Source organism: Bidens hawaiensis, unplaced genomic scaffold (genome assembly GCF_021521415.1).
Source record: "Bidens hawaiensis isolate Kalapana, Puna unplaced genomic scaffold, B.hawaiensis_p1.1 tig00065076_1, whole genome shotgun sequence".
Classification (NCBI taxonomy): domain Eukaryota; kingdom Viridiplantae; phylum Streptophyta; class Magnoliopsida; order Asterales; family Asteraceae; genus Bidens; species Bidens hawaiensis.
The window spans coordinates 1-13,279 of record NW_027501616.1 but is presented as its reverse complement, the minus strand read 5'-3'; the positions used below and the strand labels follow the sequence as shown (position 1 = coordinate 13,279).

Sequence of the window (13,279 nt, the reverse complement as noted above, 5' to 3'; positions counted from 1 at the left end):
AATGTAACACTTACGTGAAAATGAGATATCCATGAAAAGTGATAGGTATAATGAGGGCCACGGGATCGATTAAACGAACAATAATACGTAAATAACAATAATTATAATAAACGAACCTTTGTATTATTGATTTGTAATTGAAACAAACTGTTTACAATGGTGGTGGCCGGAGGTATTTATACCCACCAACGGTTATTCCGGCAAAGGTCGCGATGGTTAACCACAGTAAAACCGCCGTCGCATCGTTTCAAATATTCTAATTACAATTTTTACACAAACTATCAATTAATTACACTTTGTACCCTAACTACACTAACCGAACATTCTAACAGAGTTTATCTATTCTATAATAAACTAACGAAATATTTAACGAAACTTTAATGAGATCGATGATTAAAACCAACAATCACCCCCTTAATCTCGATCTTCAACACGGCTTCATAGTAGTGTAGTTAAACTATGTATGAGGTGAGCCTCCGGATCTTCTTTTTCTTTGTTTTTCCACTTTGGGCATTCATATGCGAAGTGACCATATTCATTACATTCATAGCACTTGAGATCACTTTTGTCTTTGTTTCTGCGACTCATTTCTACGTCTTCTTTCTTCTTTGAAAGGTTCTCTTCCTTGATATTTGTCTTGGCTTCTATTACCACGACCTTTTCCATGACGCCAGTTCTTAGGATGATTACTAGCCATCAAAAGCTTTCTTTCGTTATCGTCTTCTGGTTTGTCTTGACTTTTAAGGCGTCCTTCAAAAGCTATTTTTCTTCCTACCGCTTCTTCAAATGGCATTTTGTCAATTTCCAAATATTGCTCGATAGATGCCATAATTGGTAGAAATTTCTTTGGAACTGAATTGAGCAATTTCCTTACAATTATCTTATCCTTGAGAGTGGAACCAAAACTTTTAAATTTGGCTCTTATGCTTACCAATTTTCCAGAGAAATCACTCACACTTTCATTTTCTTTCACCTTTAACTTCTCTAACTCGCTCCTTAATGTTTATAGACGTGCTTTCTGACTAGATCCGCTCCTAGGTGTCGAACTTTTATCGCGTCCCACACTTCTTTTGTTGTCGGGTGTTGTGCCACTTGCATAAAAATATCTTCTGGCAACGTTTGTAGGATCATTGCATTGGTCGTATATGCCTTCTTTTCATCAACTTCTTCTTCTGAAGTTACCGCTTCCCAGAGACCATAAGCCTTTAAGATCGTCTCCATCAATAATGCCCATGTCGTATAGTTTGACTCACTCAATTTTGGACATTGAAGAGATATATTCCCTTGCACACGAATTTTTGTTGATCCACTTGATGAATCTTCTTTGCTAGACATATTTTCTTACTTCTTACTCGATTGAACAACACAGGTTTTTGCTCTTACCACACAGGATTTATTTGCCACACAGGTCTTTGTTTGCCACACAGGACTTAGATTGCTACACAGGTCTTAGATGCCAAACAGGACTTAGATTTCCACACAGGTCTTAGATGTCACACAAGTCTTACTCTTGCTCTACGAATCACGAAGGTTCGGAGCCACTTGTTCTCAACGAATCACGAAGGTTCGGAGTCTTGCTATTTGAATCACACAGGTTCGATTATTTTATTCAAGTTTTTTAATTTTTTCAAAATCAATTTCTTGAATTTACTTTCAAATATAATTGTTTTTAAAAAATTACTTTTTATACTTTCTAAATAATAAAATAATTAATTTACTACTATTAATTTCTTTATATATATATATATATATATATATATTTGGTTGACTTTTGAAACTGTATTCATATTCAGAAAATCAAACTCTCTGTTCCTTTACGACTAACACAAATCACACCGCCGATTTCTAATTCCAAAACAACTGTTTTGATTTTCCTTTTGATTTGAATTTCGCCATTCGATTACACTCTTTACAATTTGGTGCTTCTTCTCCATCGTCTAATCTGCAGGTCTGTTCCCCTTTTTTGTTCTTACCGATTAGGATTCCGAATTTTGGGGTTTTTTTAGAGCCTCGCTCTGATACCAATTGAGGGTCACGGGTTCGATTAAACGAACAACAATACGTAAATAACAATAATTATAATAAACGAATCTTTGTATCATTGATTTGTAATTGAAACGGATTGTTTACAATGGTGGTGGCCGGAGGTATTTATACCCACCGATGGTTATTCCGGCAAAGGTCGCGACGGTTAACCACAGTGAAACCGCCGTCAAATCGTTTCAAATATTCTAATTACAATTTTTACACAAACTATCAACTAATTACACTTTGTACCCTAACTACACTAACCGAACATTCTAACAGAGTTTATCTATTCTATAATAAACTAACGAAATATTTAACGAAACTTTAACGAGATCGATGATTAACCAACATATAACACATAGCCTAACAGAATATTAAAACTTCTTTTCCTTTTTCAACTTGCAGGAAAGCTTGACATTTTGATACGTTAATGATAATTTGATGAAGTACAATACATATTAATTACGAATGTGATTTTATATTATATTAAACCGAAACCACATTAACAGCAATCGGACTCCTAACCATATGAACATCATTTCTCCATGTCAACGATCCAAACTCGAAGCTACCATTGCTGCTTTTATAAGGTACAAAATCGATCCTGTAAGTCATATTCTCCCCAGATTTCAAAAACCTAAGGACATCAGGATAAACCGAAGCTTTTACTCCTGCAATTGCTTCTAGTTTTGAATAATAAACATTCGGGCCTTCACCGATGTATGTAACAGTCCTGTAAATCGATAAACTTCCAGTCATATTAGCAACACCGATTGACGGATAGTTGAAGTTATAGGAGGGCGTGGGAGGATTCTTGCAGTAAACCGGTGTCCCAGTCAAGTTCTTGAGTTGTGCAATGCTTGCCCCATAGCTGCATAGGAGATCAATAACATTGTTGGTGTTAAATTCGTAAATGAGTCCCGGGTCTACTGCTGCAGCTGGATTTATATGTCCTGATCCGTAATCAAAAGGATTTGCGTTCGTGGAATCGTCGTTTCTTATGAAATGTCGGGTGTTATCAGTGGTGGTGGCTGCAAGAAAACAGAGTTTCACCGGTGATTATCATGAATCAAATCCCGAAAGATAAAGGAGAAGTATCTTTTTTATGGTAGTCTATAATCTCCAAAGGACAATAAAGTTCAACATAATGCATTTTTTGTTGATCATAGGTGATCTATAGCAGACATTCGATTGTAATCCGTCGCTAAATTTTCCAATGTATTTCATCGCTATTTATCTAGGACTGTTCAAAAACCTCGCAGCTAGAGCCTTGCTCGGAAAGCTCGAAAGAGCTTGCTTAAATTAAGCTAGTTTGTAAACAAGTTGAGCCCTAGCCCAGGTAAGCTAGCTCGTTGCCTTGACCAAATTAAATGATTACACTCTATGTATCGATCGGTATATCCGTCGGTGAAGGTTTTAGTGATGGACCGATGGTTCCATTAATCGTAGGTGAAACTCATCCGAAAGCCAGACTATGCCAATCGTGCAGGGGGTCGTTGTGTGTGTGTGTATTGGTGGAGGTCAATTTATAAACTTTTTATATGTATATTGTTATCACAATTATTTTCGTATTATTGAGTTTTTCACGTATATAAGTTTATATCTTAGGGGCACTAAACACATCTAGTTCATTAGGAAAACAAGTTTGTGTGACTTGTCAATCAAAGTGCTAACCTGTGGTCATTATTGCAGACTTTATTGCGGCTGGACTCCAATTAGGATGAACCGATTTCAACAGTGCGGCCACTGCTGATACATGAGGACACGACATAGAGGTGCCAGAGGCAATGTTATAGTTAATGCTATTGCCAGCAGTATTTTCTATCGCTACAGGTGACCACGCAGCCAAAATGTTCACCCCAGGTGCGGTTATATCCGGCTGCATTCAAAACTTCAACAAGTATTAGAACTCGAGTTTTTATTTAGTAAAAAAAAAACCATAATGGAAAGATACAAACTTTGATGATGCCCGGACTTATAATGTTCGGTCCCTTAGAGGAGAAGATTGCCATCGTTGGTGCTGGTTTAGTCCCGACATTTGTTACTGTTAGGTAGATCCTAGCTGTTGGATTCCTAGAGTCATGATGAAATCATTCCAGTTAGATCTAATAAAATAACAATGTTACTTAAAGGCATTACTCAGAATGGGCCGCAAACTTGGATTTAGTGACTTACTTTTCTGTTTTCATGTACGTTTGAAGCTCTTCAGCTTCCGCTTTCCCGATTAAAACACTTGGAATAACAAACTGAACCAACACGTATTTCGCAACAGGATCGATGAGGATCAACCCGACACCACCGCCTTCTTTTACTGCAATGGCCTTCTCTTTCCTGACATCAGTCAATGTCTCGAGCATACAGACCACAATTTTCCCCTTGATTGAGTTTGAATCCAAGGTATTGCGTTGGCAAAAACTAGACGAGGAGTCAAAACAAAAATAATTTTATTTAGTTCATAATGTAAATGTCGCATGTGACAAATAGTGTCATCTTTGGTACATTTTGGGTGCTATCTTGTATTTATTATTATTATTATTATTATTATTATTATTATTATTATTGTTGTTGTTGTTGTTGTTGTTGTTATTATTATTATTATTATTATTATTATTATTATTGCTTCCGTTGTGCATCAGTTTATTAAGAATACCTTGCATTTGTAGTGGGGATTCCTGGGGCTGCAGCATCTCCCCCGGATATTATACCATACATCCTCCCTTGATCTGGCTTTGTGTTCACCCCGAAACCCTTCAACTGTTTTAGATTACCAAGAAGTACGTACGATGGAAATTCGCGATCAATCGTGCTAGCACCCACAGTAAGCATCCACGGAGCCACATTCGTCACCGTGCTTGGAAAGAAGCTGTTACCAGCGGACGCACATACAACTATACCTTTCTGAAACGCGTGAAATGAACCAATCGAAATCGCTTCTCCAAAATAAAGTTGTTGGGCTGGAATTTGACCAAGCGATATAGAAATAACATCGACACCATCATGAATAGCGTCGCTAAATGCTGCGAGAATGTCAGCATCGTCGCAATCACTGAACCAACAAGCTTTGTATATGGACAGCCTAGCGCTTGGAACACCTCCTCTTGCAGTGCCCGAGCCAAGCCCGTATAGGCTAACATTGGAAACCTTTGATCCAGCAATAGTAGATGATGTGTGTGTCCCGTGGCCATCACTATCTCGTGCTGATCGAAAGAAAGTTTGGTTATAGTTCTCCAAAGGGCCGTGTACTGCTTCGAATCCTTTGGAGTAGTATCGAGCTCCTATAATCTTCCTGAAAAATGGCAATTGAAATAAATAAACAGAGAATTAGCCGTAACTTATCTATCAATGGCACAAAACGGGTTTGATAAAATGTGTTGTAAATTGTAAAGGATGACTTATGACAAATAGTTAGGTCTAACAATTAATTGTTGAACTTATTAGTTTGATCAAGTGAATCAAGAAACGGAACACGATATTACATAAACCTTATGCTGACTCTTTTTATTTTATTAAAAGAAAATCTAAATAAGTTACAAAATGCTTCATGAAAACATCTAAACTTAAACCTTTATTTATAGTCACCTAGATACTTAAGCAACAACACACTTAATTATCAAGAATATAGATCGACCGTAACCGTCACTATATATAATATAACTTAGGCACCAAACCATCAAGTAACTTTGGTCCCTAGACTTTAGATCGACCGTAACCATCACTTGAGTCCTTCCATACCACTCTTAAGTTGTTTGCATTAACCATTGAAGTTCTTAAGATGGTATTGCACCAAGTTTCACATTAACTGTAACAAATAATGTTTTTTTTTCTTTTTGACGTTATTGGGTTAGTGATTACATAATGCTTATTGGGTTTTAATATATTAAAAAAAAAAATCTTACATGCAGGGGTGTGTATGGGTGGGCTTTTTTTGTTTGGTTCGATTTTGGGTTTTACGTTTTTTACCAGTGGGCTTGTAACTTTTGGGTCTTTTTTTTTAGTTATTGATTCACTGATAATATAAAAGTTTTTATGTTGCACCATTTATTAATTTCTTATAAATTACTTAACATTCAAAAATAAAAATCATAATTATGAAAAACCAAAATCGAACCTGGAATTTAGTCTTTACAAAAACATAAAATCAAATTGTGGGTTTTGGTTTGGATTCGGTTAGTTCATTTATGTCGTGACTGGTATTTGGTTGCACGCCAATTATTTCGGTTTAATGCACATCCCTACTTACACATGTGTCTCGGTGACATCACTAGACTCTTTAGCAACTTCACTGGGGTGTCCCCATTGATGGGGCTGAGAGACAGTGGCTTCGTTCCGAGACAGGTGGTTTTGAGGGCGGAATCTAGGAAGATTGCTAAGCATGAGGCAGCGTGTTTGGAGAATCAGCACGTGTTCATTCCATTTGCCTTCGACACATTTGGATCCCTAGCTCCCGAGGTGGTTCGCTTTTTGGAGCAGGTGCAGAAGGGGGTCCACAGTGACTCGCATAGCCCGGGGAACCAATGATTTATATTTAGTAGAATAGGCTTTGCGATCCAAAAGGGGATAGCGGCGCAGCTTGTTGCTCGCTTACCCATTATCCAGATGTAATTTGGTTTGTGTTAAATGTTAATAAAAAATAATTCATCTTCAAAAAAAAAAGCAACTTCTAAAAACATAGTGACAACTTTAACACGTTTTTAGCGACTAATACACGTCAATAAAGATGGTTAATCTTTCACTAGTGCAAATCTTAACCTGAAACTCGGTATATAGAGACAAGCATCTGAGTGATTACCTGTTGCAGTTGAATCTTGTGAAATTTTGTCCGAACACACATTCTCCTTGGAAATTTGTCGGTATAGGCCCTAATCCATAGTCATTGAAGCTTTGTGACTCCGGCCACACGCCTGATATGAGTATCGTTTTTCATTATGGGGCATTGCTAAAAACAAGCGCAAGGGAATGTCACCAATAACGAGTTTATAAGGAATTAGTGTTTGTAACCAAGCACCTGAATCAATGACACCGACAATAACATCCGATTGTATGTCTGTAGGAATATTGCTATATTGAGGAATAGAATCGACTCCTAAAAATTTCCATGAATTGGTTGTATGTAATCGATTCATCCTACTCTCAAAGACCGAAACAACATCTTCATTTTCTGCAAAGCAAACCAAACTATAAACTGTTAAAAAGAATTACTACTATGACAACCTAAAACTCTTATCTTGTTATCTAGTTCGTTTGATCAAAGCCAAAATTTATATACTAATAGGGGGTGTACACGAGTCGAGTCAAGCCCAACTCTTTTATAGCTCGATGGTTGAAGCTATGGCTTGACTCGTGTGTAAATTTTCAAACTCAAGCTTGACTAGGCAGCTTAGTATATTAATGTTAGAAACTTTTCTAAATTTGTCTTTAAAGCTATAGGTTAGAGTTTTTCTACATTCGTGTCTCTAAGTCAAGGTTGCAAAAGTCGTTATGCGCACCCTATGCGGCCGACTGGGGAGTTGAGTGTACTCGGAGTACTCGGGGAGTACTCGGAGAGTACTTGGACATGACAAATATAAATATAATTTATTTTTGGATGTTATATATATATATATATGTCAATATCATAAGTTTACAAATATTTATAACAAAATAGGTGAATATCAATATAAATAGGAGAAATGCATTTTTAAATACTAATTATTCTAAAGTTTGATAATCATTAGTTAAAAAAATGATATTTGTTCTTTGATTTTATACAAATATGAATTATGATCTTCAATTATATAATCATTGGTTCACTGACTAGATGCGATTTAGATGAGGTTGACTACCTTTGACCAATTCTTAGTAGCTAGGCGGAGTTAAAGAAACTCCCCTCAGTGACATACCTTGTAACGAGTACTTGGGGAGTACTCGGCCTTGTAAACCTACTTTTACAACATTGCTCTAAGTTATATGTTAGAAACATTTTCTAGATTAGTAAAGCTATGTTAGAAGCATTTGGCTAAGCAACACTAATGACACTATATTCAGACATCAATAACATGTCACACGGCCCATATGACCTTAATTAAGCAGGGCATATGACATGCTAAAATGTTATATGCATCATATAACGGGCAAAAACTGGTCATATGAGCCATGTGAGGCAGTGTTCACCAATCATGTCATATGACATGTTTGACTAACGTACAGGAAATTACTGATGTGACTACTAACGTCATATTGCTCATATGTTCATTATTCATCTTATCATATGGCTGGTATGCTACAATTAGGCCCGGTTTTGGGGCAGTGCCATCTGTGCAATGACACAAGGCTCAAAGGTCAAAATGGACCCAAAGAATTTTTTAACACATATATGACAATATGGGCTCAAACCCAAATTGATAAAATCCATAGAAAGATTGTCACATCCGATACAAACAAACATCAATTTAAATAGTATCTAGAAAAATATTTATAGTAAATACTGAATATAATAATTTATATTGTAGTTTGTATATTAACATATATATAAATAGATTAAAAAATTATTATGGCGGGTTACAATTGGGTATATTATTGGGTAAATGGGGCTATCTAATCGATTCGGATAATCGGTATATTACAATCACGAACCCGTCCCAAATCCGTGAAAAATTAAAAGGTAATCCCAAACCCGTCTGATACCCTAATGGAGCGGGTATTAACCTAAGGAGGAGGCCTAAATTTTATCTCGCACGAGGCCTAAATTTTTTTTATCATTCTCTAGGACGGGCCTGCTACAATATGACCCACACAACATCATATGACGGCACAAATGGTGGTAGTTACGAGCTGTTTAGAAACCAACTAATCGCTCCAGCCAGTTTTGATGTAGTAAAGAAACCTGAAAGTTTTGTTGCTTGGTCGGGAGTAAGCATCGCGGAGAAGCCTCTAAAGCTTCTAGTATAATGGTGGATCGTTGCTTCCTTTGCTCCATTATAACTGGAAAAAGAAACAACATTTTAAAACATATATTGTAGTAATACGAATATAATGAATAAAACAAATGTCTACATATAGTGCTTATAGCCATGTACGTTTTCGTGCTTGCCTTTCAAGGAGCGATGCAAGCAAATTATGGTTGGCCGAGATGACAGATTCTGAGTTTGGGTGCGAGTGTTGTCCCATGTAGACTATGTAATGCTATATATTGAAAACACAATTAAGTTAGCACCATATCCAATGTTTTAGGGAGGACACATCTATAATAAAGACATTAACTTAACTAGGATTTTTCAACTACAAGGCCCCAAAATAATTCTTTTTTACAATTGCTTCATTCAACTAATCTACACTGCAGGTACCAATTTGATGGGTTAAACTGTTAAAGTACAAGACAAACGAAACGAAATTACGAACCGACCCGGGGAAGTGACCCCCAAATGCAAGTTAAGGGAAAAACCATTACCTTTCTATCAGTATCGCCACGGCCCATCACAATCGTAACAAGCAACATAAAACTAAAAAATCTTACTAATTTCATACTTGTTGAGGAGCCGAAGGGTTTCTTTTTTAGAAAGTTATATAGGAACCTGCTTAAGCAGTAGATTTAGCAACTTTGCAACTGAACTTATACTCTTTATGCAGATGAGGTCATGAGAATTTGAGAGCTATAAAAACAAAATTTTATATTTATTTAATTAGTTAAAAAGAATTTGAGTTGGAGGGTAGCAGCAATAAGCCGGCTGGTATAATGGTAATGTTGGTTCCATAGCCGGCATTTGTTTTTTATTTTTGTTCCAAGAAAATTGTATTATTGCAAATAAGATAAACTGATTACTTATGATGTGTTTAAACTAATTTTTATTGTTGATAAAATAAAATTAGAGATAAAACAAGTAAAGACTTGCATTTTGCTTTAACCATAATACACATATATTATCGTTTTCTTCACTCGATCCTCTCCGTATTAAGCAGTTCTCACAGTTCACCCTTATGTGGAACAACGCACTTTCAAGAACCTTGTCAACGTCAGCTCGCATGATTTTAATTAGAAAAAAACAAATATTTAACAAACAAAAATCTAAGGCTTTAAGAAAACACATGATTAGTTCATATTTGGGATGAAAACTGGTTGCAACATAGGTTGCTATGTAGAACCGGTCGTGAGGATCAACCAACGAAAACTGATTTTTTTTTTTTTTTTTGTTAATTAGTTTTCACCTGGCAACCCAACCCAACCCAACATCAAGCAACGATGTGAATGGTCAAACAGAGAGTCAAATTTCTTTTCATTTTTCCATTTCCATGAAACTTGATATCTAGATACAAGAACATGTTGATGTTAAGAAGACGGAAAGTGCAATAATGTAAACGGAAAATACGACAGAAAACCAACATACTTTCTGTTTTTTTCTCACATAAGTCCCTCAACAACTTTTTGTACGTTAAAGTCCCTCTACATGTTAAATTTAAATCGAAATCACATTAACAGCAATCGGACTCCTAACCATATGGACATCATTTCTCCATGTCAACGATCCAAACTCGAAGCTGCCATTGCTGCTTTTATAAGGTACAAAATCGACCATGTAAGTCATCTTCTCCCCAGATTTCGAAAACCTAAGGACATTAGGATAAACCGAAGCCTTTACTCCTGCAATTGCTTCTAACTTTGAATAATAAACAGTCGGGCCTTGACCGGTATATGTAACAGTCCTGTAAACCGATAAATTTCCAGCCATGTTAGCGACACCAATTGACGGATAGTTGAAGTTATAAGAGGGGGTGGGAGGATTCTTGCAGGAAATTGGTGTCTCGGTCAAGTTTTTGAGCTGTGCAATGCTTGCACCATAGCTGCATAGGAGATCAATGACATTGTTGGTGTCAAAATCGTAAATGAGTCCCGGGTCTACTGCTGCAGCTGGATTTATGTGTCCTGATCCGTAATCAAAAGGAGTTGCGTTTGTAGAGTCGTCGTTTCTTATGAAATTTTGGGTATTATCAGTGGTGGTAGCTGCAAAAAATTGATATTACGACCGATGTTTAGTAACATAACCATTTTCGGTAAAATTTATCTGCTTACAAGGCTTTCTAACTTACTAACCAAAGTGCTAACCTGTGGTCATTATTGCAGACTTTATCGCGGCTGGGCTCCAATAAGGATGAACCGATTTCAACAATGCAGCCACCGCAGATACATGTGGACACGACATAGAAGTCCCAGAGATAATATTATAGTTGATGCTATTGCCAGCAGTATCTTTAGTCGCGAGAGGTGACCACGCTGCCAAAATGTTCACTCCTGGTGCAGTTATATCCGGCTGCATTTAAGTTTACAACACGTATTAGAAGTTTAGAACTCGAGTTTCACTTGGTAAATAACACATAGAATTGAAAGATAACAACTTTGATGATGTCAGGAGTTATGATATTCGGTCCCTTGGAAGAGAAGATCGCCATCGCTGGTGCTGGTTTAATCCCAACGTTTGTTACTGTTAGGTAGATTCTAGCTGTTGGATTCCTGGAATCACAGTGAAACAATTCTGGTTTAGGGTTTAAGGTTTAAGGTTTACTGAATTATGTTTTTAAACCGTGCTTTTATAGATAAGTTATATATTTATGATTTAGTGGCTTACTTTTCTGTTTTCATGTATGTTTGAAGTTCTTCAGCTTCTGTATTCCCGATTAAAACACTTGGAATAACGGATTGAAACAACACATATTTTCCAATAGGATCGATGATGATCATCCCGGCACCGCCACCTTTTTTGACCTCAATGGCCTTCTCTTTCCTATCATCGTTAAGCTTCTCGAGCATACAGACCACGATTTTCCCCTTGATTGAGTTTGAATCCAAGGTATTGCTCTTGCAAAAACTACACAAGAGGAGCCAAAACAATGAATATTTTAGTTCAAAATGTAAGTGTCGCACACGACAAATAGTGTCGTCTATGGTACATTTTGGCTGTTACATTTGTGACGATTGGGTTGAAAAACATCTATAGATTGTATTAATTATGTTTTGTGTTTTGTGACTGTACAATGGGCATGTTAAGTTTTATAATACGTAGTTGATTCAAGAGTTCGCAGACTCATACTTGGACTAGCCAGACTTCCACAGAAGTATTATTATTATTTTGGCTTCCGCCATGCGTGATTTTGTTAAATAACTTACCTTGCATTTGTAGAGGGAATACCCGACGCTGCAGCAACGCCACCAGATATTATACTGTACAGTTTCCCTTGATCAGGAGTTGTGTTTACCCCGAAACCTTTTAACTGCTTTAGATTCCCGAGAAGTACATATGATGGAAACTCGCGATCAACTGTGCTAGCAGCCACAGTAATCATCCATGGAGCCACATTCGCCGCTGTTCTTGGAAATATGCTGTTACCCGCCGACGCACTTACAACAATACCTTTCTGAAACGCGTGAAATGATGCGATAGAGTTTACGTCTTCAAAGTAATTTTGTTGGGGTGGATTCGGACCAAAGGAAATAGAAATAACATCAACACTGTCGTGAATAGCGTCGCTAAATGCTGCAAGAATGTCGGCATCTTCACAACCACCGAACCAGCACGCTTTGTATATGGACAACCTAGCACTTGGAACACCTCCTCTTGCAGTGCCCGAGCCAAGCCCGTATAGGCTAACATTGGAAACCTTTGATCCAGCAATAGTAGATGATGTGTGGGTCCCGTGGCCATCGCTATCTCGTGCTGATCGAAAGAAAGTTTGGTTAGAGTTCTCAAGAGGGCCGTTTATCGCTTCGAATCCTTTGTAGTAGTATCGAGCTCCTATAATTTTCCTGAAAAACGACAATTAAAATAGACGAAATCAAGAATTATCCGTAACAAATCCATTATATGACACAACAAATATATAGTGTCAAAAATAAAAATTAATTCGGTTTCATGCACACCCCTAGTTACAGACGTGTCACGATATATAGAACAAGACCCTTTAGCGACTCCCAAAAACTTAGTGACATCATTAAACATATTTTTAACGACTAATGCCCGTCAATGAAGATCGTTAATCTTTCATTAGTGCAAATCTTAACTTGAAGCTTCGTAGTACATAGAGACAAGCATCGCAATGATTACCTATTGCAGTTGAGTTGTGTGAAATTCTCTCCCGACACGCATTCTCCCTTGAACTTTGTTGGCACAGGCCCTAATCCATAGTCATTGAAGCTTTGTGACTCCGGCCATACGCCTATATTGAGTATTGTTTTTCATTAGGGGTGTCGCTAAACAAGCGAATTGAACAGAGTGTCGCTAAAGCA

The 13,279-nt window shown here is 37.1% G+C and overlaps 1 protein-coding gene across 1 annotated transcript; it reads right to left on the bottom strand.

The window, feature by feature from the left end:
* Window positions 1-2,411: 2,411 nt before the first annotated feature.
* On the bottom strand, window positions 2,412-13,216 carry LOC143604413 (subtilisin-like serine-protease S; the record flags this gene model as incomplete). The annotated part of the gene is made up of 16 exons (XM_077080905.1): window positions 2,412-3,059; window positions 3,703-3,907; window positions 3,987-4,101; window positions 4,204-4,443; window positions 4,679-5,314; window positions 6,818-6,929; window positions 7,034-7,186; window positions 8,891-8,988; window positions 9,098-9,189; window positions 9,579-9,656; window positions 10,464-11,002; window positions 11,105-11,309; window positions 11,395-11,509; window positions 11,625-11,864; window positions 12,164-12,799; window positions 13,098-13,216. Coding segments are annotated over 16 exons (4,128 nt in total), but the record flags the coding sequence as incomplete, so codon positions are not given.
* Between the last annotated feature and the right edge of the window lie 63 nt (window positions 13,217-13,279).